The sequence below is a fragment of the Rhyacophila brunnea genome, unplaced genomic scaffold (genome assembly GCF_057557595.1).
Source record: "Rhyacophila brunnea isolate RB1 unplaced genomic scaffold, BYU_Rbru_1.0 scaffold_3, whole genome shotgun sequence".
NCBI classification, from domain to species: Eukaryota; Metazoa; Arthropoda; class Insecta; order Trichoptera; family Rhyacophilidae; genus Rhyacophila; species Rhyacophila brunnea.
In genome coordinates, this window is record NW_028232965.1 from 11656257 (window position 1) to 11680210 (window position 23954).

Consider the following 23954-nt stretch of genomic DNA (forward strand, 5'->3'; position numbering starts at 1 on the left):
ATCAATCTACTACCTAAACCATTTCCAGAAAACATCAAGACGTTTCCTAACAAAGTCAATCCAGGAGTTCCTGGGATAAGTGCTGCCAATTCATATAATCTTCTCCTTGATGTATAAAACACCATGTAACACAACACTGGGAAAATACACAAGGAATATAACACCACACTATAGTAATTCATTTTGCAAGAAATGAATATTAACAATATTATTATTTACTGCAAATTTGTTAAAGTATGTACACTACCTACACATTTACATAATAAATTTAAAGGCAAAGAATACTTTGGCTTTGCGTGTATAACTAACTGATAATAAAATTACTACCCAATTGAATAGGCTTATATATACACATTACAAAAAATTGGCAGTCTTTGGTGGAGTTTGAGCTGAAAAACAATTATACTAAGCTTGTGTGTGTGTGTGTGTGTGTGTGTGTACACTACACTTCACAACAATGTACCACACATTCTTAGGTTCTTCGATTTTCCAGTTTTCGCCAAAATATTTTTGTAGCCGACGTCAAAAGCTGCCCTTTTGAAATAAAGACATATTTTATTTTTAAATAAGTCATTACCTAATAAAGTATTTCGCAAAATATTTTTACGAGAGTTACGTTGCTATCCATTCATTCAACTCTCATTACAAAGAAGTGAAAAAAAGAGCTGTATGAGTATGGGAAAAAAGCGCAAAAGGTAATCATCGTCACCAAAATAACCTTAATGTTATATTTCTTTAGGTAGAATACGTCAGGCAATACCATTGCGCACTCAGTAAAACAGGATGACTCAAAACAGGATGACTCAAAGATCACACAGCATCTCTGATAGATGGCTTCATGTTTTGGGTTATATTAGGTTATGAGGATATTTATACCAGGCCTTCGTGGTCCAGTGCGTAAAGCACTGAGCTCTAACCCGACGGTTACGGGTTCGATCCTGCTGAAGTCACAATATATTTATGAGATTTTCTCAAAGTCTGGCTGTTTATGTGATCCTTTCACTTCTACTACTGCACTACTGTCATTGAGCCTCGTGGCCTGTTGTAGTGTTAAAAAGAATATGCAAAAAATAATATCTCTATCATATACTGACAGTTGGATTAATTGTTATATTCTCAATGACCGAGTGACAACGTGTCAGCTCATTACGTTGTGCGTCTAAAGTTCGAATACCGGGTCTAGAAAATTCACATATTGTTTTTCCAATGTGTGTTAGGGATCCAAAGTATGGATCGAATATGTTGATCAAGTAGCAACATCAGCAACAACAGCAAAATTCTATTGATACCACTCTCTCCACTCTGTGAAACCCCATATAATGGTCAGGTTATTATCGAACATACTAATTTACTTGTTTTTATTGTTTCAAGAAAATTGATGGAGGAATAACAAGCTGGATAGAATAATTTCTGTCGAAAAATATAAATTCCCAACTTATTCACATATTTTTGTCATCAAAATTTTTTTTTTATTATTGAGAAGTATCTACGGGTTATACTTTCTGGCTTTATGGTTTATATCCCATTTGTACTTTGTGAAGTCTAGAATTAATGATTTAATTCATATTTTTTCAATAATCTCTCAAGGAAAAATATTTATATAAAGAGGAAATAGGAACATCAATTAATGATTTTTGTAGAAAATGATACATACCATACATCAGAATACCCATCATATAGGAAGTTGAGTACATTTTTTTTAAATTGGCATCAAAGATATGAATGACTAATGGACGTAGTACCTAGCATACATATCTAAAAATATTAAAGAGAAAAACAAAATATATTTATGTATTTACAAACAAATTTTAAAAAATCTGCTAAAAAAGAATGGTTCGAAGAGTCATGGTCATGTATGATTCTATGTTTTTTTATGAAATATTTAAACAATAACATGTAATTTAATACGTTTTATTGACATTCACAAATAGATTTTTTTAACAAATCATTGTTTCAATGTATTTTTTTTCAAATGTCATGCATCATAGATTTTAACAAGAAAGATAAATGCATTAAATTCTGTTATTTGAATATATATTTAGAAATACATAATTAAGTAGTATGAATGGATAGATGTGTAGATGTTTGTGTGTATATTTAAAATTGGTGTTCTTTTAATTGACTTTTTCTGCAGTTAGTATTATTTTTATTTTGACATACGAGTATTATATGTCTACGATAAAACAGTTATTTTAATCGTACAATGTGCTCATTGAATTATGCAAGATACACCAATTTTCACATTATATTTTAATTAAATTTGATCCACGTCCTTTTGGCAATAATAAGAGATCCGACAATGCACCTAAAAAAAACCCCATCCGAGCGCGTCGGACCAAATTCCATGTCTTCTCCAGCAGACCCACGAGCTGAATAATCCATTGGCCTAATGTTAAAAGGCTAAAATGTTAAAGTGCTCATCACAATTTATTTACGTATTTAAAATTAAAACACAGTGGACATAATAAATCAGAATTCAGGACGTACGCAACATAAGATTTATATTGATAAAGTACTTATTCTAATCAAACGAGATAAATAAAAATACATATCGAATAGGTAGTTGATAGTTATTATTAGCCTCCGAAGAGAGGATAATAAAATAAATTAAAAAAACAAAATACACAGCTCATCATTGAACATGTCTCTGGGGAGCGCATTGATTAGTCTCGCACTTCTAGTGGTTCCTGATAAGCCGAACACGAGGAAGCAGTTCTGGTCCAAAAAAGGTTATGGCTGCTATGTTATGCAATAATTGACCACGTACGTAATTGATGAACGCATATAAATTCACACACTTTATGGTGTCAGGATAAAATGTCTCAAGATTACGGTAATGGTGCTTGCTCCATTTCTCTTCAAAATCTTTGACTACATGCAAAGGTTAACAAAGTCAATACCACCTGACCGCAACATAGCTGTCACTCCACGGTAAACCTGTGTGACTTGAAGTACTCTGATGATGCTGTGATGCGAAGTTTACAAAACTTTATTCGCAATCATTCAAGAGATAATCGACAGGACAGGCAGTAATGTTGGTTTTAAAATCAATGCAAAGTAAACTGCATCGATCTAAATGCCCCCCGATTGTCATCAATTTTAAATACCCGAGGGTGCACATCAGTGTAGATTACACTTCACAAACAGAACTCGCTATCCGAGTGACAATTATTAGAGAAAATTCAGCTCACCGAGTAACGTCCTGGACGCATTACGCCCTCGGAGTAATAATATAAAGAGAGTGGCTGTTGTTAGACAAAATGAAGCCGTGTTTCTCGCGTGTAACGCACAATATAAGCTCAATTTTATTATTGTTAACTTAACTATAAAACGTTATACCATCATGTTGCTTTTCAGTACGGCTACCAAATTTAACCACAACATAGTTAAACACATTTTCTACTAAATTAACTAAATAAAATTATCACTAACTTTATATTTAGGTAATTCAAAAACAATAAATTTCAGTAACACGTGCTCGCAGTATTTAAATGAATAGAATAATTCAAATCGATATTTACCGGCGACGTTTCCAAAAAATATTTAATTCAGACGTAGAAATTATATCTTACTCTAACGCATCTTGCGGAGATATAAGCGTGCCGAATGCTTTCTGATTCGCACTTATGGTTCGTTTTTGTTCAGGCCTTGATTACGCCTGATCAAGGTTTGTTGTATTTTAATGATGGTAGCGAGTCATAGAAACTTACGAAGGCTAAGAGAAACTATATTCTGAGCTTTGAGAACAGATGCTAGCTTTGGATAATCAGATCATGCAGCATCTGGTCACATCGAAGGTGAAGAACCTGGCTCCCCTGTGTGCTACGAATGCCTCAAGAGTCTATGGCCTGTCCTTTCTGCTAAATAATAGGTACATGATCTTTATTGTGGAGCAATGGTATGAGTGCATATCCAGGGAAGATACAAGCAGACTGATGAGTGATAGAGATTTTTAGAGACGCCGCGTGGTGTCAATATGTATTTGTAAACTAAGAAGCGGACATGGAATAAGGATAAATTATGAAATATTACATATAATAAAAAATGCTTTTTTGCGTTGTGATTAGTAGGTACCTAATAGTGTTTTTGAAATGGACCCAAAGAAAATTAGTACTTATATTAATAATTATATTGTACACTCGTGCTGAATTACGTAGGTAGGTACTTACTTATTATTAGTTGGTGCGTAGATAATTGTCTTTGTGTGATAAACATAATATATTTTTTAATACAATTTAAATCTTATTTCAAAGATCACTTTAAAAATCTATTACGAATGAAGATTTGTATTTTTTAAAGATATAAGTAATAAAAAAGTTAATTCGACAACGTTGAAGACACTTTTGAAATATAGACAGAGCTATAAAGAAAATATATAAAAGTAAAGCAAAAAAAAGATTTTTCGGACTATTACTATTAAAGGAATCCTGCAATTTTTGCGAAAAAGCTGCATAAAACTTGGACACAAAAATCTACCAAAATATTGATTTGATCGTGAACTTTTCAGTTTGATTAGATTAGTAGGTACATTGAAATAACATGTTCATAAACCTTAGAACTCAAGGCTCATTTAGACGAGTCATTACGGATGATCATCGCGGGTGATCATCCGCAGTCAAGTGAAATTGCGGTGCAGGTTGGAATTCAAACAATTTGTGATTGTTTGTTTTATGCATGCAGAAATTTCATCGAGAGAAAGAGGAATAGGAAAAAGAGGCGTTGGTGGGTAAAACCATGGGTAATGCGACGTAATATCATGGCGAATGTGATGACAGATCTCAATGCGCATCAGTAGCGTAAAGATGTAAAAGTTTTCAAAACGAAGTTTATTTTGTTAATTCTACTATATAATATATATATTATATGTGGGTAATAGGCACCTATTAAAAAAATATATTGACTATTTCAATCTGGCACTTATGGAAACAGGTTATCAATTAAAATAATACAATATTAATTGGTGGTATTTACTGATTTCGTATTAATAAATTTTTGTTTTAATATCCATCTATACTTCTGGTTTACAGAGCAAGCTTAAAGCTAAATTCAAATATATTAAAGGCGTAGTCTTCACTGAACCTTTTTTTAAAGAGGCACCTGATAAACTTACAATTGTAAAAAATGTAATAAAATGTGAATTTGTTGAATCGGACCGCACCCTATTATTACATATATTTTATGGTCATATTTATTATTAAAATTTAGTTTATTAAGTTTTCTAAGCATCACCTAAGAGATTTTTGACTAATTCATAGTTTTAATATTTTTACATCTATTTTAAAAAACATCGATTTTTATAAAAAATATAAATGTGTATAACTTGAAATCCTTTTTATATATATCAAACCAAGCTTCAATATTAGGACCATACATAAATAAAATTTGAAGTTTATCTTTGACTTAAAATAAAAAATATTTTTCTTTTTAATGTTTTCAGATACATATTTATTCATTAATACAGTTGAAATTGTAAATTATCAAAAAAATGTCTCAAATTGCAAGCTTCGTATTTTTCCGCTAGGTGTCTCTTTAAAAAAGGCTCAGTGAAGACTTCGCCTTAAGAGCGACAATCCGAAATGAGTACTAGCTTCCTCCAACTAACCTGCCACCCATTCCTATCGAAAGTGGAACGCTCAATAGTCATTACTCGTGTGTGACCCCAGTATTTTCTCCCTTTCATACACGATTTTAGAATAAAATTAATCAAATTATAACAGTTACAACTGAAGTGGTGAAGCATTTTGTTCATAAACAACTCCTCATAATAGCAGTTTTTATTTTTTTTGTAGGTGGAACCTTTGCCAGATAAAATTGACTGTAAAAATCCTGAAGGAGGTCTATACTACCTATTGCTTAGGTTATGGGCCGTATGATGTTTTACAGTAGTGTTCCTTAAATGGTATTCCGCGGATCCTCAAGGTTTTACAAGGTATTAATATACTGGTATTCAGTGTACTTTTTAGCGATTTTTTGTATTTTTAAATAAATTCACTTGATATATTGAGTTGTCGGCACTCGGCATTATAACTAATTATGAAGCACTGATCTCGACTCCTTTTTGTGGTAGCCAAGAAGCCAAGTAACATCTAACCCGACGCCATATTTGATAAATAGTCATTTTTATTAGCTAGAAAACACAATTATCATTTAATTATATCAATTATAATAACACATTGAATTGTACCATGCAACTACATATTTTAAAATGATAATACTTCAAGTGAAATAGCGCCACAGATGACTTGTTTTATTATTACGGAAAATTTGTGGTGTATGTTTATCTCACTTAACTGATCGACCCGTCACGCCGACCCCCTTAAGCCCGGGTCCCCAGCCTAGAGTCATGTCAGCCCGCCCCTTGTGGAGCCATGTCCATACCCAAAATGGATTGTATGATGATGATAAGATATATAATTTGACAAAGACAGTTATTTCCATACCATTTGTTGTATTGATAGACATTAAGTATATAATTAAGAAGATTATGCTAAAACATGACAATCAATATTTTATTCTTGGTAGATTTCTTTTTGTTATCAGGGTAAAAAATCAGCCATTGTTACAACAATTAACATAATATAGGTACTTAACTGGACTTTGAAAAACGAATAAATTTATTCATATTTACATATAAACAACCTCATTGTGGCACTCACACGAAGAAAGCACAGTTTTTTATTTAAAATATTAAGAACTAAATTGAAGATCTTGGCATAAAAACATCAAATGTCCACTTTTTTCCATTTTCATTTTATTACATTTCTATATTCCCTGTGTATGATTACATACAACTGTGCAAAGATATGTTTTTAAAAAAAATCGTAAGTCCCTCAAATCTGCTCTCAAAAATATGCCACTTTTCTAAAAACCGCAATAGTCCAGGCATTTTTGTGTGAAAACAGCAAAGGTCCAGTAGTTCTACACTTTTATCACCAGGCGGCGTTAGTAATGTTAGTATACATTCCATACAATTTAGTATCTGAGCTGTCAAATTATCCTTGATTCGTTTAATTATTGCTTTTTATAACGTTTTCTTATGATTTTTTTTATATTTTATCATGGATATTACTAGCATAGACATCTGAAACGTCTCGAAAGAGAAAAAATAACAAAACCATGCAACGTTTTTACCAAATAACGGTGACTTTCATTATTGTTCAGTTGGATGCAATAAGGAAAATTCTGGGCCCTTCATTATAAAATCTAAAGAGACCGGAGAAAATGATTTTTTTAATATGAAATATAGGTTAAAACTTAGGCATTTTTCGGTAAAAAATTGTAGGCTAGTAATAATGTACAAAATAGACCAGGCTAGTAAGGGAGAAGTGCTTTGCGAACATTTCAGTTTCTCTCTGGGCTGTGGGATAGATTTAATGTAGTGAAGAAAAATCAAATGCAAGTCACGATTGCATTTAAAACAACATAATGGTGGATTAATTCCATTGAAAGGAGCTAAAAAAGTATATTTTAAAATTAGCTAAATATTTACAAAACCCAATAAATGCATCGTTTAATTTTCTGATAGTGAAGGTGTCAGACGAATCTAATCGGTTTTCTTTTTTCGTGTTAACTATCAATTCATGGTGGAAATCCATTGTGTTAATGATTTAATTTAATAATACACATTTTTTTAGTACTTATTCGACTTTTAATAAATAAATCTGGACAGGTTTCGTCCGCCTTATAGGGACATTTTCAACTGTTGAAAACAGTTGGCAGAAAAACAGAGGCGGACGAAACCGGTCCAGATTTATTTATTTAAAATGGAATAAGTAGATAATAAAAAATGTGTTTTATCAAATTAAATCAATAATAATAATATGAAGCTAATCATTATTAACCCGCACATAATTAAAACATTTTTTTAAATATTTAATTCTTGATTTTTTACATACATTGAAGTCGTTTGTTAATAGGTAAATAATATGTCCAAACCTTATTAAAAGTTGTATTATGATTAAAAAATAACAGAAATATATATTCTTTATTTTATTTAATAAAATTTTAGTTTTAGTCATACTATTTACATTTCGATCTTTTCAATTTTGCAATAAAAACAACAAATGTCCAAAAATTGTGTAAAAACAGCAAATGTCACACTCATTCTTTTTTAAATATCTATTTAACCGAAATAAATTTAATATATTTTTTACATTCATATAGTGCATATAAGGTTTCTCTATAATTCCTCATTGTCAAATTAATAAATTTTTTCTTGACAACCAAGATATTATGTTTTTACCCTCTCCTGAAAAAAAAGTGTTTTGTGACATTTGCTGTTTTTATGCCAAGATCTTCAATTGTCTTTGTGTTTATTCGAATATTTATGATATTATAATATCATATCAAAAAATGTAGCTGAAAAAAATGATCGTATAAACGTTTCTTCTTCCGTATGACCTGTCGACACGAGCGGAAAAAAATAATAAGAGCATAAATACCATAGAAGTATTCACTCACTCAGCAATTGTCTATCGGAAGTGTTCTTTATTTTTATAAGTATAAGATTATAATTGCATAATGCAGAAATATCTTATCAGCAATAAACATCATGCAATGTTGGTAATTTAGCTCGACTTAGGCGTGTCTTGACCAAATTTTAAATGGTTTCATTCTGGGCCGTTGCTTTTTCCTCCGTAAATTTATTACCTTCTATAATATATATGAAGTATCATTATGTATGGATAATGTAGGCGATGCAATCCAAGTTTCCGATACTGTACTCTTAAATACATATCCGCGTATCTTAGGAGTGTGGTTCTGCATAGATCTCTAAGTCAGTGCTCCGCAACCGGTGTACCGCGAGACGATTCTAGGTGTGCCGTGGCGCACTGTGTCAAAAAATGCAAATAATTTTGTATACTATACAATACTTACTTAATGGCCAAATTATGGTAATATATGGCCATAATAATGGTAATATATTTGAGCATCTGAATAAAATTAATAAAAATAATGCAACGTCAGAATGAAAATATATTGATATGCTTCACTACCATAGGGATATTAAATAAATTCACTACCATTGAAAACAAGCAATGAATTTTGGGTCCGGCCCAAAAACTTATAACTTTGCTGCTAAAGAAATTTCATTATCACTTTCATACAATCAATACGACTGGATTCGAAACCCTTTTGCAACCAATGCCGGAATTTCTATAGAAGCACTATAAATATATTCGTGAGAAATTTTGTTGAATTGAGGAACGACCTGACGCTAAAAATGAATTTCGCCGATGTTCCATTGGGTATTTTCTGGATTTCGGTTAATAAAGAATATCCTCGAATTTCCGATAAGGGTATCGCAGTTCAGCTCCCATTTTATACGACATATACCTATATAAGCAACTTTTTTCAACTCAAGCTATAATTAAAAATGATAAGCAGTCATACTTGACGGGTGATAAGAACTTCGGCTTTCTCTTTCGTCAGAGCTCTAGTCTGGGGGGCCATGCTCAGGGGGGGGCGTGGCAGATCAACCAGATAAGTAAGATAAACACAAATTACAAATTTTCCCTAATGGTTAAAAAAAGTCGCGCTAAATTACTACGCTGCTACTAATATTTTTAAATATGCGATTGGGGAGTGTTTGTATTAATAAATCCAAAAAATAGCTAAACATACAATGAATACCATTAATTTTACCTCGAATACCATTTGAAAAATACTACCTACTTTAGAGTATCGCACTGTCTTTAACCTTAGCGATAGGTAGGGGGACCGCTTCACCATGTGGGGTCTATATTTTGATGCATAAATTGTTTTACCTGTGGTGTGCCGCGTAATTTTGAGAATACCTTTGGTGTGCCATGGGTGAGACAAGGTTGCAAAGCACTGCTCTAAGTAAATCCCTGCGTCGAAGCCTTCTGTTCCAAAACGACGTGTAAAACCGATTAAGTACCTACTTTTTCTTTTCTTTAATATATATTACCTATAAATAATGCGTGTTAAAATTTAAGATTAGCTACAGACTGTATCTCCTTTTATGTTTCCGATTAATTGAAATAAAAAACGTAGATTATAAAATTGAAAATACTGAGATAAAAAGTTTACCTCAAGCCTGTTATTATAAATATGAAATTTCTTTAATGAAAATGTACCATTTATATAGGTAGATACGTATCATCGCATCGTATCTACGAATAATCCGTTACAATATTAGGACAAAAAATATTTAATAAGATTTTCAATTCTAATAAATTCAACAGCTAAATAAAAAATATTAATGTAAATTATCTTCCTATGTAGGTAACACAGAAAAACATACTATCTGAAATAATGGCAGATGGAGTGACCAAATTTAATGTTTACATCGACGGAGAGTGGCATGCTATTAAATACATAGAACAAGTTAATGTATTGTAATAAAAAACTGGAAGTTGTGTGTACCAAGGGAACACAAAAATAAGTGGGTTGCCTTCTGGGGTGAGAGAGTAACAAGCTTTAAGTCTCAGATGTGGAGAGATATGTGATAAACTTAAACACTTGTTATATAATATTTTGTTATTTTTAATAGTTACGTCTATATCATAACACACATTACAGTTTGTCACGTAAACGAGCCGTACATTAAATATTTCCACGTTTTCTGATGGAATAATTCTCGCTTGCAGTAGATTACATTTATTTTTATTTTTAGACCATGTCCGATCTTAATAGCATATGGGCCTCCACAGAGTAGAGGTTTGTTTTAATAGATTTTTGTTTTTAGAATAAATTGATATTAGCTACTTGCTCAACCCATTAGGTACAATACTCTGACTCTAAATACAAATTGAAAAACAATATGTGTATTTTCCCGCTGGGACCCACATCAGTATACGTCGACGCGTAATCGGCTTGGCCATCGTGGGGTAGGTACATTACATTACCACAAATAAATTAAATTATAGATTCGAGAAGTAAATTCGTATTAAATAACACATATTTATTTGTATTATGTACATGCCATTATAACGGTAATATGATACTATATTTTTGTCTGGGGTTTACGTGCACACGACCTCCAATGGAGTAACTGTTACTGATTAGAATTACATGAGAGAGACTAGGGGAAAGAATATTATTTTCATTGTATGAATAAAAACACGGATATATTATACAGTAACTCCGTAGTCTACGTTTATAAAAATATTACTTATTATAGTTTACACATCCGAAACTGACTGATTTTAATTATCATAGTTTGGAAATTGGGAATGGAAATTGGTAGAAAAGTTCCAGTTTCGATTCCCATAATATGATGAATGATGCGGTAATTGTGTTTGGAGCATAGTTGGTATATTTCATTAAAATCGATCTGACTAGAAATTCTAAGCAATATTATTATAATCTTAGTTTTTATCTGTGTGTGAAAATGTATCCTAGTGTTTGATAAAAAATAGAATAATACATATTATTATTATGAAATTAATTTCAAATAAATGCAAAAATAAAGTACAATTAATTAAAAAATAAAATATTTAAGGCGCCACAAAACTATTTTTTTAAAATTAAAGAATGAATGGTCACCTAGTCAAGTGGGTGCATGCAAACTCATCGGACGACTGTTTTCAGTTGAATAAATAATTACTTACTACAATTTTTTTTATATAAAAATATTTACTTATATAAACCTGTACAATTGGGATGTGAATTTTATTATTAAAATTAGTTACATACGAACTAAAGTCAAAATTGTCTTTTACGATAAATTTATTGTGTAAATGTGCAGTACAAGATAAACATTAAATACGATTTGTTGCAGTCCTTTTGTGCAAAATGAATTACTATAATATAGTTTTATATTGTTTGTGTATTTTCCCAGTGTTATGTTACATGGTGTTTTATACATCAAGGAGGAGATTATATGGATTAGCAACACTTATTCCGGGTGTCCCAGGGGTTTCTTTATTAGGAAACACCGTGATGTTTTTCGGAAATGCTTTAGGTACTCGTAGCAGAATATTATTTTATTATTAAAGTTATTTTAAATCATGAAGGGGTATTAACGTTTATATTTTAATAAAACAATATTTTGATGACACAAAAACGTGAATTATTATAATTTTGTAAAAATAATAAGTCGTTTAATTTGAAACGCATTTAATAAAATTGTATAGAAAACGATTACTTGGTATGTTTTGTAAAATAAAAATGAAGGCGTTTGATATAAACTGACCAAAACCAAAACTTATCAAGTGAAATTAATCCAGTTTTAAACAATTGTAATTTCAGAATATGATTTTTTTCAATTTACCTATTTTAAATCGTCACAATATTTATTAGGTAATCAATATATTTTTTAAATTAATTTATTATGAACCATATCTTTGGTTTTCCGTACAAAGTTGTTCTGTAAAAATAAATATGTACGTATTTGCTAGAAATTAATAATATATTGATTTTTTTTACTAGGTTAGAGTATTATGTAAAATCTGTCGTGAATTGTGTTCCTCTATTTATTTTCTTATTTGTTGTAATCGCCAGAATAAAATATTTCGTGACGTTTTTGAAGATCAATTTCTTGTTGTCTCTGTTGTCTGCACAGAGCTCTGAGGGCACATTGCTCCTCTTCTAATATTGGGCAGTCGTTAATGACATGATCACAGTTTGAGATATATTGCCATCATATGGAAAGCAGTCATTGTCCCTCAACTTGAATCTGTTTAGGTAGGCTCTCATAGCTCCATGTCCTGATAGTATCTGTGTGAGTTCGTGTGTTTTTTATTTTCATTGCTCCATAAGACAATGAACTAACAAATCTCTTTCAAACTTATGTTTTAAAACATATCTAAAGAAATAACTCATCATCATAATGTAAAAATATTTTGAAATACTATTTTTCTGTATAAGCATTATTTTTTCATGTGTTATGGTTATTGTATCACCTTAAATATTAATTATTATTCATACATTAAAATTAAAATATATTATTGTTATTATTATGACTGTATCAAAATGGTGACTTTAAATTTTAGACATCAGTAACACAATAAAAAATATAGGAATGTCCGTCATACAAATTGGAGGAATATTAAAATTTTGGCTGGGACCTGAACTACACATAGGTAAATTTAGTAAAACATATAATATAAAATATACAATAATATTTATTTAATCTGACATATTATAATACACATTTTGTTTATTTTAACATTTTCTTCAAAATTAAGTACTTACAATAGTTAATTGCTACTGTAAAATATCGCGTTAATATAATTAACTGGTAATTCTTGACGGAAAGACATTGTCTTAATTAATTTAACTAGAATATTTCAGTTAATATAATAATATACACTAAATTAAGTTAGTTTGGTTTTATATTTTAGTTTTTTTATTTTCACAATTGTGTTCACTCATGTTCATTAAGTATTTATTATTTCTTAATAATATAACATAATATTATTATACTATATTATCGTTTTTTAACCATTTTATTTTTTTAGTTTTAAGTAATCCTGTTGATGTTGAGATAGTTCTTAATACAGAGTTGAACAAAGCTGCTTCTTATCGTTTTCTACACAAGTTATTGGGAACGGGGCTTATTACCGCAGAAGGTAAGCTTATTTAAGCAAAAATTTCAAATAGTTTGGTCGCGATAAAACTTATACCTACATTGAATGCCGAACATACTAATTGTTTAGTGTTTTTTTTTTCTCACGAAAGGGCTAACTGTCAAACTGAGCTGTGATACTGCGTTCACTTTTTGACATTTATGATCAATATAGTTTGGAAAATCATCATGAATAAAGTCACACTTGAACAACGCTACCAAATTATCCAAATTTACTTTGAAAATCAATATGTCAGTTAGCCTCCAAGGTCGTGTGATTTGATACCTGGAATATTTCGTGTAGAGCTACTTAAAGTAACTCGTTTATGCTGATAATCCAGCAACATTTGACGATTTGAAAACCAACATTGTCCGTGTTATTCGTGATACACGGCCAGCAGTGCTAAAAAAGTGCCCCAAAACTGAACGCCCAGAATGCGCTTTGTCGAAGTTTGAATGCGATATCCCTTACAAATTGATATTGCGAAAGGTCTTTGGGCGGAATTTAGTCTTTTTTTGATGGACTTTCTATGAATTGCTTTATTCCAGACCGATGCCGTGGCTCTACAGCTCCATGATATATAATTTTCAAAACTTCAGGAGATGCCCCCCAGGTGGATCTTGCTGTTTTTAAAAAGAATTTTCCCATTTGAGTTGCTTTCTTACATATTATGTAGTCGATGTGTTTCGCCCAATTGATGTGCCTGTCAAGTATTATGCCAAGAATTTTAAAAGAATCAACCAACTCTTTCGGTTTTCCTTTCCACTCAACTTCTGGTGTCCTTTCTGAACTCCTTTTATATTATCTAAATTTCCTCAATATTATTTTTAAAATTGCAATATGTTTTCAGTACCCGTTTGGAAAATTCATCGGAAGATGCTGTCGCCAACGTTTAATCAAAAGATTTTGGACACTTTTATTGAAATTTTTGTTGAAAAAAGCGAAATATTGGTAAACCAAATGTCAAATCAAAAGGGAACTTTTGACATAACCAATTTGTTCAGGCCATGCGCTGTTGATGCGATCTGTGGTAAATATTACAAATTACATAATAGTTAACACACTTATAATTAACAGTATTTTACTGACATTTTAATTAAACATTAGGTATTGATTATAAACAAAGGTTCTTAAAGTTTTTGTCATATTGAAACATTTGACAATATTAATTATTATTATTCAATAATAACAAAATATTAATTGAATGCGGTGATGCACGGTCACAATGATGATAATATTATATTCGTATGTTTTGTTGGGTGCCTTTTTCAGATTGTAATTAAATTTATAAACATAGGTACCTACTGCCTTCCCTAATTGGAGAAATTCCTCTCCCCAGAAGGGTGCTCAACTTTAGATTATAGTTTAGAATATGTATCATATATTTTATATATATATTGATTTTTTAAATAATGATTCCTTAGAATTTATGTAGAAAAACCGTTTGTATTATTATATTAGTATAATTATAATATTAATTAATTTTAGTAAATAATATTTTTACAGCAACTGCGTTGGGTATACAGTTAAATGCTCAGAAGACTACGGCTTCAACTTATATCGAATCGGCCCTAGGTGAAGCAGAACTCGTCAACAAAAGACTTGTTCAATGGTGGCTGCACCCAACTTGGATATATAAATTTACGCCATATGCTAAACAAGAAGAAGCATACGTTAAAAATATTCATGGTTTTGTCGACAATGTAATGATATAATTATTATACATATAGTTATATAACTAATTCTCTACATGACTAGTTTTCAAAATTTAGCCGATGAAATATAATATATTAATTGCAACTAGGGGTATATGAGAGAAACCATAAAGATATTAATTCCATGAATATGTTAACAGATAAAAAAAAAATACGTGGACACACGGGGTATGGAGCGGTGATTTATTTATACACAAGAGTACAATAGCATGAAACCAATTTTAATAGAAATTTGACTGGTAGAAAAATGATTTTCTTAAGATCGGACATGGTTATTACAATTCTCAGAAGATAAACGAAAAATTTTATTCGTCACATGTATTTGATAATCACACTCGCACGATGGATTTAAGTAACATAATTTTTATATATTTTCACAACTGACATAAGACATAACTCCATGACAAGTTGTTCATCTCTTCCGGGTATGCTTGACAAAGATCACCAGCCAATAACATCAATCAACCCTCCGTAATATCATCATTTTCACTAAACTTAGAAAATCCTTAGAAACGTTTCACTGTTTTGCTAGAATAGTCTAAGGCCCCGTCCAGGGTAGGCGCGTTCGGCGAAGCGTTGAGCAGTGCGCGAAACTCATACGTGTAACCGTATAAACATATAACCAAAAAAGCCATTGTCTACGACCATTTTCACACACGGTTATACGTTTGAGTTGCGCGCGCCGCTGAACGAGCCTGCCTTGGACGGGGCCTAAAAAACGTTGGCCATTCATGCATTTTACACTTCCTGGCAGAAAGTTAGTTGCATAATAATTATCATACTTATAGTACGAAAGTAAAAAAAATATAGAATGAAAAAAAAGTGTCTTACATTTTTTGCGAAATCAAAATTATAATATTGTACTATAATGATAGTACGGTTGGCTACACTGTCAATATATTATTTAAAAATAAAATTATATTTTAAGATGACCACAAATATTTTTTGTATGTTAGGTATATTCAAGAAATATTATTTATTCCAATAAAACATCTCCATTATGTTTTGTACAAATTAACTTATTTTTACATAAGCACAATAAAATATATTTTATTTCTGTTTTTTTACTGCAGGTAATACAATTAAAAAAGCAAAAGCGTTATAATACGCACCACGATATTGTTGATAAGGATAATGACTTTGTTGAGGGTAAGTTTAATTAGTTATATATATATATATATATATATATATATATATTACTTGTGAATTAAATAAATCCTTCATAAATTAATACCGTACTGTTCTGTTAAAATATATTATTTTGTTCAATTATCTAAATTCTAAATCATGGTACTCGTATCAAAGAGTTACAATCGAAATTCACGTTTCAGTATGTTAAAAACAAGAGTTTATCTAAATTGTCCGAAAAATAATAAAAACAATTGTTTATAGGTTAACGAATTAAAACATTTTTTTCTGCATAGAATTGTTAGATTAAAATTGTGAATTACTATGATACATGAAAATAAATCATTTATCTCATTTCTGCGTTTCATAATAATCGGTACATGTAATTTATAAGAAAACACTTTCATGAATACAATATACAACAATACCGAAAGTATTTGTACTTGTTGGAAAATGTAGGAAAAAGAACATTGACAACGCATAGAATTTTCTTCGAAAAGAATTTTCCATGCGATAACAAGTAGGACGTTTTTTCAATTGTTTCTATTAGGAGTAGAAAATTTACATTCGTTTTCAATAAATATTTGATATAAATAATGAGTTATTTATTTTTTTATACCGATATTTATATTCTATTATTATGATGCGAATATTTTAACCAAGTTGTGTACAATATTATTTTGATGAATTAAAATATAATGATAAGTACCTAAGTACATACTCGTGAGAGTAATAAGTGTCCTATAGCTACTTAAAATAAAATTTGTATAGTAGATAGACGTTTAATAAAATACATTTTAAATAAAATTACATTCGTTAAAAATGCTTTTCTGCCATTTGTAATATGTGCAAATGTTTTCAGCCATAACTCATACAAATGCTTTCGTACAATATATCGAGTATGATAAAAATGCATTAGGTTTTTATATCATTATCATTTGTATATTTTACTATTCAAACCTACTACTTATATGTTTTCTATTAATATTATTTAGTTGGATCTCTTTTTACAAAGAGGAAAGCTTTTCTTGATTTACTAATTGAGATATCAGAAGGAAGCAATCAATTGACAGATGAGGAAATGCGAGATGAAGTTAATACCATAATAATAGCAGGAAGTGATTCCACTACAATATCTATAAATTTCATCCTTTTATTGCTTGGTTCCCATTCACAAATTCAAGATAAAGTTTTTGATGAGTATGTATTATTTTTAATATTTTCCTTATACGTCTTGTCAAAATTATATATTATATTTTCGATAAAATGAAATGCTATTACTATATTATTACCTTTCAGACTTGATGAAATCTTTGGTGATTCAAGCAGGTCAGTTGAAAAGGAAGATCTCTCCAAGATGATGTACATGGAGAGAGTTATTAAAGAAAGTCTTAGACTCTTTCCTGTAGGATCATTTATCGAAAGACAACTGAAAAAAGAAATAAAACTAAGTACGTATACTTTTAAATCATTAATTAACAATTAATCGTGAGAGGATAATAATATAGTAAACAAAACGGGGAAAAAATAACTGATTTCTTCATAAACGGTTAATATCTCAAATATTGACATGCAGGATGAGCCCGCTACATTCCCGCTACGTCAATACATCAATATTATTAAAATTAAAAAAAGAAAAAACCGTTAGAATGTGCGTTAAGTCCCGTTTACTCGGTTCACTTTTGACGATCATCGCGGGGTTATCATCCGCAGTGACCCGTGTAAACGCTCATTCATCCTCGAATCATCGAAAGTAATCAGCCGGAATCGAAATCGAATAAATTTAAACATGTTCTACTTTTAGATCATCGCGGATGATTGCAAAAGTGGCGCGCATGCGCAATGCGCCCTTGACTACTGTCTTCACATTATTTACATAAGTACGTAAACTGTCATTTTGAATTGAAAACAAACCGGTTACATAAATACTCTCATGATATTACGTCGCATTACCCATAGTTTTATCCACCAACGCCTCTTTTTCCTATTCATTTTTCTCTCTATGAAATTTCTGCATTCATACAACAAATATTCACTAATTGTTCGAATTCCAGCCTGCACTGTTATTTCAGTTGACGCCATTTTGAAATGATTTCAGTATTTTACTTTCGGTGATACGTGTTAACAAGCAGTATGCAATTCCCTGCGGATGATCATCCGCAGTGATTCGTGTAAACTCGCCTTTGTTAGACAAATTCGTCTCATTATTACACTATGAGAGCTAATAATAAAATGATTTTTTTTTTCCAGAAAATTATACTTTGCCTGCTGGTTCCGGTTGTTTGATCGCTATATTTGCGATTCATAGAGACAAAAACATATGGGGAGATAAGGCTGATGAATTCGATCCTGATAATTTTTTACCGGAGAAATGTGCAAAACGCCATCCATATTCCTTCATCCCATTTAGTGCAGGGCCTAGAAATTGCATAGGTCTGAGTATAAAAAATTATATCTGTCTATGTACTATCTATATAATTTGAATACATCATAGTTTTCATGGTATCCGAGTACAAACATACCTCAAAAACATGTGAATTTTCCATATGCAGAATTCTAACCCGCGTTCCACGGGTGTTTCATTATCAATTTAGTAAACATATAAAAAAATTACAATACCTAATACCTTCTTAATTTTTTTATAAAAAATACTCATTTTTAAATTAAATATAAATTATTTAAAAACACTTTTGGCAGATTTGAAAGAACTTTTTAAATTAGATTTGAATACTTAATAAAAATTATATTTAATCAGGTTTTCGTTATTTAAATCTTTGAATTAAAAAAATAATTTTTCGTCAATATTTATTTTATAGATACGTATTTAACTATAAGTAAATTAAAATTCGAGTACTTTTCTTTTAGATTTAAATTAACAATTATGTAGTTGTATCTTGTATGCGTCGTATTCTGTCACAGGGTTGACAAGGGTTCACCTAACTATGTGCAGCATTTGAAATGGAGTACATCTCGTGGACAAATTTAAGTAGTGTTCCGGTTAAAAAAATATTACATTCATTTACTTTACATGTTCTTCCTTATAATTTAACCTTATAAGCATAGATAGTGTCGCAAATTTGCGACATTTCAAACTATTTCGATATATCCAATGCAATCTGTGTAAATTATCAAATAATATGCTTTTTCGATGCCTAGAAAACTGTTTTACCATACGCGTCCTAGTTTACCGATTTTGTTTAGAAATTTCAAGAAAATATGTGACGAATCCGTATGTACGCGAAAATCCGCATTTGTAAATAAATAAAAAATATATATATACAGAAGATTGAAATTGGTTGAATAAAAATATCCACACATCAAATAAGGTGTGTATATTAGTTTTTTGAAATTATCGAACGCTCTGGTTTGTATTTTTTTCTATTTCGATCACTGACTATGGCTATGTTTTCAAATGAAAAAGTTAACTCTATGTTTTTTGCAGGAAAACAATTTGCAATGATGTCACTAAAAGTCACGCTATCGAGTATACTGAGGTCCTTTAAAGTACACTGCGCCCTAGATCACAAAATCACCTGGGAAAAGGAAATTATTTTTGAAATTCTCACAAGAACACTTAATGGTATTCCCATATCAATTGAACCAAGATCAAGAGGTGTTGTTAATTGATATATTTATCTGAACCGTCGTTGTAATACTTTTAATTGCGTCGAGGCCAACAGGACCGATTTCACATAAAAACATTAGCTGCTAGTGAGGTGAATTACCAAAGAATTGTTCAATGCTCTAATAACAGTGCTAAAATTAAAATTAATAGGTTGCTTAAAGTTATTTTATTTATTTACACAATATACTAACACGAAAATTCAAATACAATATATATATGCGAAAAAAGGGATTGAATAGTCCAATTCCAAAGCGAATATGAGTAAAAAGTCATTGTTCTATCAATCGCTTTACCCAATATTCTCATTGATACACTGACCACATGGCTAACTTATGACTGACTTTGTTTTAAAACTCATAGAACACAATATATTGTTACTTTAATTTAACACCAAAAATATTAGAATTTCGATTAGCACTACACCGCTGATTTAGGTATCATATGCCAGGCGTATCAGATCACCATTTTTTTCGCTTTGAGTTATATACCTACGGAAAATTCGTAGTCATAAAGATCTCTTTTCACTTCCGCCTCTGATATTGTCTACCTTTACCTGCATTACAGGTTGGCAGTGACGTCCCTAGACAAAATGCCGCCACATTTGTTATACAGTACTTTTTATCATCCTTTCATAACTCCAATATCTAAGAATTGTGTTGTATGGATTCCATTACTAACAAAATATAGGTACCTATACTACTAAATCTAACTTAAATGCCATCTCTGCTTCAATAGACAATATTGTGAGTCTACGGTTTCAGATAGGTACATTTAAAAATACATCTGACAACTTCCACAACTCGCGAGTGACTGTGAAGAACGTGACGTCCAAGGACAACGGAAGTAAACTAGACATCACCAACCCGACAAAAAAAAGTCCTGTTGAAAATTGTATAGTACTTACCTAATTAATAGATAGGTATATTTTGTTTCCAACCAGTGAGCTGATTTTTTAATGAGAAGATATTTCCGCTATTACTAAATTTAGGTAGCTTTCTATATATACCTAATGATTCTCCTCGATTTGCCGCCCTTTGAGTAACTGCCTCCCCCAAGCGACGCTCAATCTGCCAACCCCCACGGGACATCACTGCAGGTTGGAGTAAAATGGAATAAGTATGCAGCATTTTTGTGTTTCGTAGTAACTATAAGCTTATTGGTCTATCGTAAATCATCCTCATTGGTGATATAATCAAACCAGGAAATCCCCATCGTGCATCCCTTCTTGCTCGGATATTTTTGTGTTTTTCCACTATCTATTGTAACTTTGCGTTCGTTGTTTGTTAATAATTATTGTTATGGTGTTATTTTGATAAAAAATAAAATCTGGGAAAGAAGTACAGAAACTTAAATAATTTTCAAATCATATTTATTGAAGATAAGAAATGTAATTATTATTAACATCATTTAGAGCAGTGCTCCGTAACCTTTTCTCACCCATTGTACACCAAAGGTATTCCCAGAATTCCGTGGCACACCACAGGTAAAACAATATATACATCAAAATATGGACCCCACATGATGAAGCGGGCCCCCTACCTATCGCTAAGGTTAAAGACAGTGTGATACTCTAAAGTAGGTAGTGTTTTTCAAATGGTGTTCGAGGTAAAATTAATGGTTTTCATTGTATGTTTAGCTATTTATTAATACAAAAACTCCCCAATCGCAAATTTAAAAATATTAGTATCAGCGTAGTAATTTAGCGCGACTTTTTTTTAACCATTAGGGAAAATTTGTAATTTGTGTTTATCTTACTTATCTGGTTGATCTGCCACGCCCCCCTTGAGCATGGCCCCTCAGACTAGAGCTCTGACGAAAGAGAAGCCCGAAGTTCTTATCACCCGTCAAGTATGACTGCTTATCATTTTTAATTATAGCTTAAGTTGAAAAAAGTTGCTCACATAGGTATATGTCGTATAAAATGGGAGCTAAACTGTGATACCCCTATCGGAAATCCGAGGATATTCTTTATTAACCGAAATCCAAAAAATACCCAATGGAACATCGGCGAAATTCACTTTTAGCGTCACGTCGTTCCTCAATTCAACAAAATTCCTCACGAATATAATTATAGTGCTTCTATAGAATTTCGGGCATTGGTTGAAAAAGAGTTTCGAATCCAGTCGTATTGATTGTATTGAAATTTCTTTTGCAGTAAAGTTATAAGTTTTTGGGCCGGACCCAAAATTCATTGGTTTACAATGGTAGTGAATTTATTTAATATCCCTATGGTAGTGAAGCATATCAATATATTTTCATTCTGACCTTCCATTTTTTTTTATTAATTTTATTGAGGTGCTAAAATATATTACCAGCCATGTACGCAAATTTGGCCATTAAGTAAGTATTGTATTGACACCCCGGAAGTCCAGGTAGGGAGAGTAGTCGGCGCCGCACAGCCCGTTCCGACCTCCGCACTCAACTCTCCGGTCGACCTGACGATAATGAAGCCCTCGGTTGCGTGCCGTCGGTCGATACGTGTGAGTCACTCGACCAGCTTCCACCCTTTGACTAGCTCAGTGATGGTAAATCGTTCAGGGCGGTCAATCGAAGCTGGGTTTGGTTTGGTGGTAGAGCACGTTCAGTGTAAGGTTAGGTCTTGACAGTTGGGTAAAGATCCAGGATTGACGATGGTGGATATTCAAAAGGAAACACACGTTGTTCGTAGCACAAATCTTAGCAGAAAGTTTTATTTTTACAATTAATGTTCACAAAAAAGGTTACTCACTATTACACACAGATACACAATATCAATACACATGAATAATTTTGCAACAGCCCAAAATTTGTTAATGATGGGCGCCTTGGGCTGCGGCAATTAAAATTTAAGGATCAGCGGGACACGAAGTCTGTCACGTATCGGAGGCTTCAACTTACTCCTGCCAGATTGGTTATATCCCCCTTTTTTGGCTTTATCGCTGTCCCTCTCGATCTACCCCTGAACGCTCATCCCTCTCTGTCGTTCTCGCCTGCGGCAGAATGCTTGGCCTTTACCTGGGTTTTACCATAAGGGTCGTCCAGGTCACTTTTTAGCTAGGTAGTCAAGAGTTACAGCGATTTCGGGGGAATTGAGCCCAAAAGAAACAACATTAGGTATCTTAATACAAATACGATTTAAAAACTAAAATTATTTCCTTCGACTCTCGATCATACCAATCTCGCATGACCAACTTTTATCTCCCTATCTAGCAATTTGTACATTTTTTCAGTTAATAAATAAAAGTACAGAGCATTCTACTTGATCGAGCGGTGATGCACGGAAATTTGGCTTGGCGGACTATAAGAAACATGAATGTGGCATCCATAGCTTTGCTCGTACTTTGCCTTTAAGGGGTCCTCTATACACGTAGAAACATGGAGGTATCAGTATAATATACAAAATTATTTGCATTTTTTGACACAATGCGCCACGGCACACCTAGAATCGTCTCGCGGCACACCGGTTGCGGAGCACTGATTTAAAGGACGCTATTAAGGGTACCGGACGAAATCCTGAAGGCCAAAATCATTGTTGTAATTATTTAATCTAATTATTACATTATCATTTAAATAATTAGTTTACAACTGCACAAGTGCTTATAGCTTATGGAATATCCACACATTAATGACCCGAAGTTATACTTACTATGCCAAATCCCGTAAGACTTCGATCTGCAGTGAAAAAAATTCGGGGAGTAACATAGTAGAACAACTTGAATGCTATTAGAATCATTCACAATGTTATTAATATGAAAAATTAAATAAGTAATTTATTAGTAACGCTTAGTTCATGTACAAGGGTTATATGTATGTAGTAACACAACTAGATAGGAGGATAAATTGGGGTTGATCAATAATATAATATTGAGTAGGTGCATTGCAATAGTTGAAATTAGACCGATCGATTATTCTTACAATTGGTACATAATATGTTAATTAGGGTGAAATGATTTTTTTTCGGTTAGTTCAAAC

The 23954-nt window shown here is 31.6% G+C and overlaps 1 protein-coding gene across 1 annotated transcript; it reads left to right on the forward strand.

Moving 5' to 3' along the window:
* The first annotated feature begins 11639 nt into the window (after positions 1–11639).
* Positions 11640–20160, forward strand: LOC147067892 (cytochrome P450 4C1-like). Its single transcript, XM_085952837.1, has 10 exons — positions 11640–11929; positions 12960–13049; positions 13428–13538; positions 14386–14565; positions 15042–15238; positions 16324–16399; positions 17374–17578; positions 17678–17829; positions 18629–18811; positions 19821–20160. Exons 1-10 carry the CDS (start codon positions 11761–11763, stop codon positions 20003–20005), a joined length of 1548 nt encoding a protein of 515 aa, XP_085808963.1. The 5' UTR covers positions 11640–11760; the 3' UTR covers positions 20006–20160.
* Positions 20161–23954: the final 3794 nt, after the last annotated feature.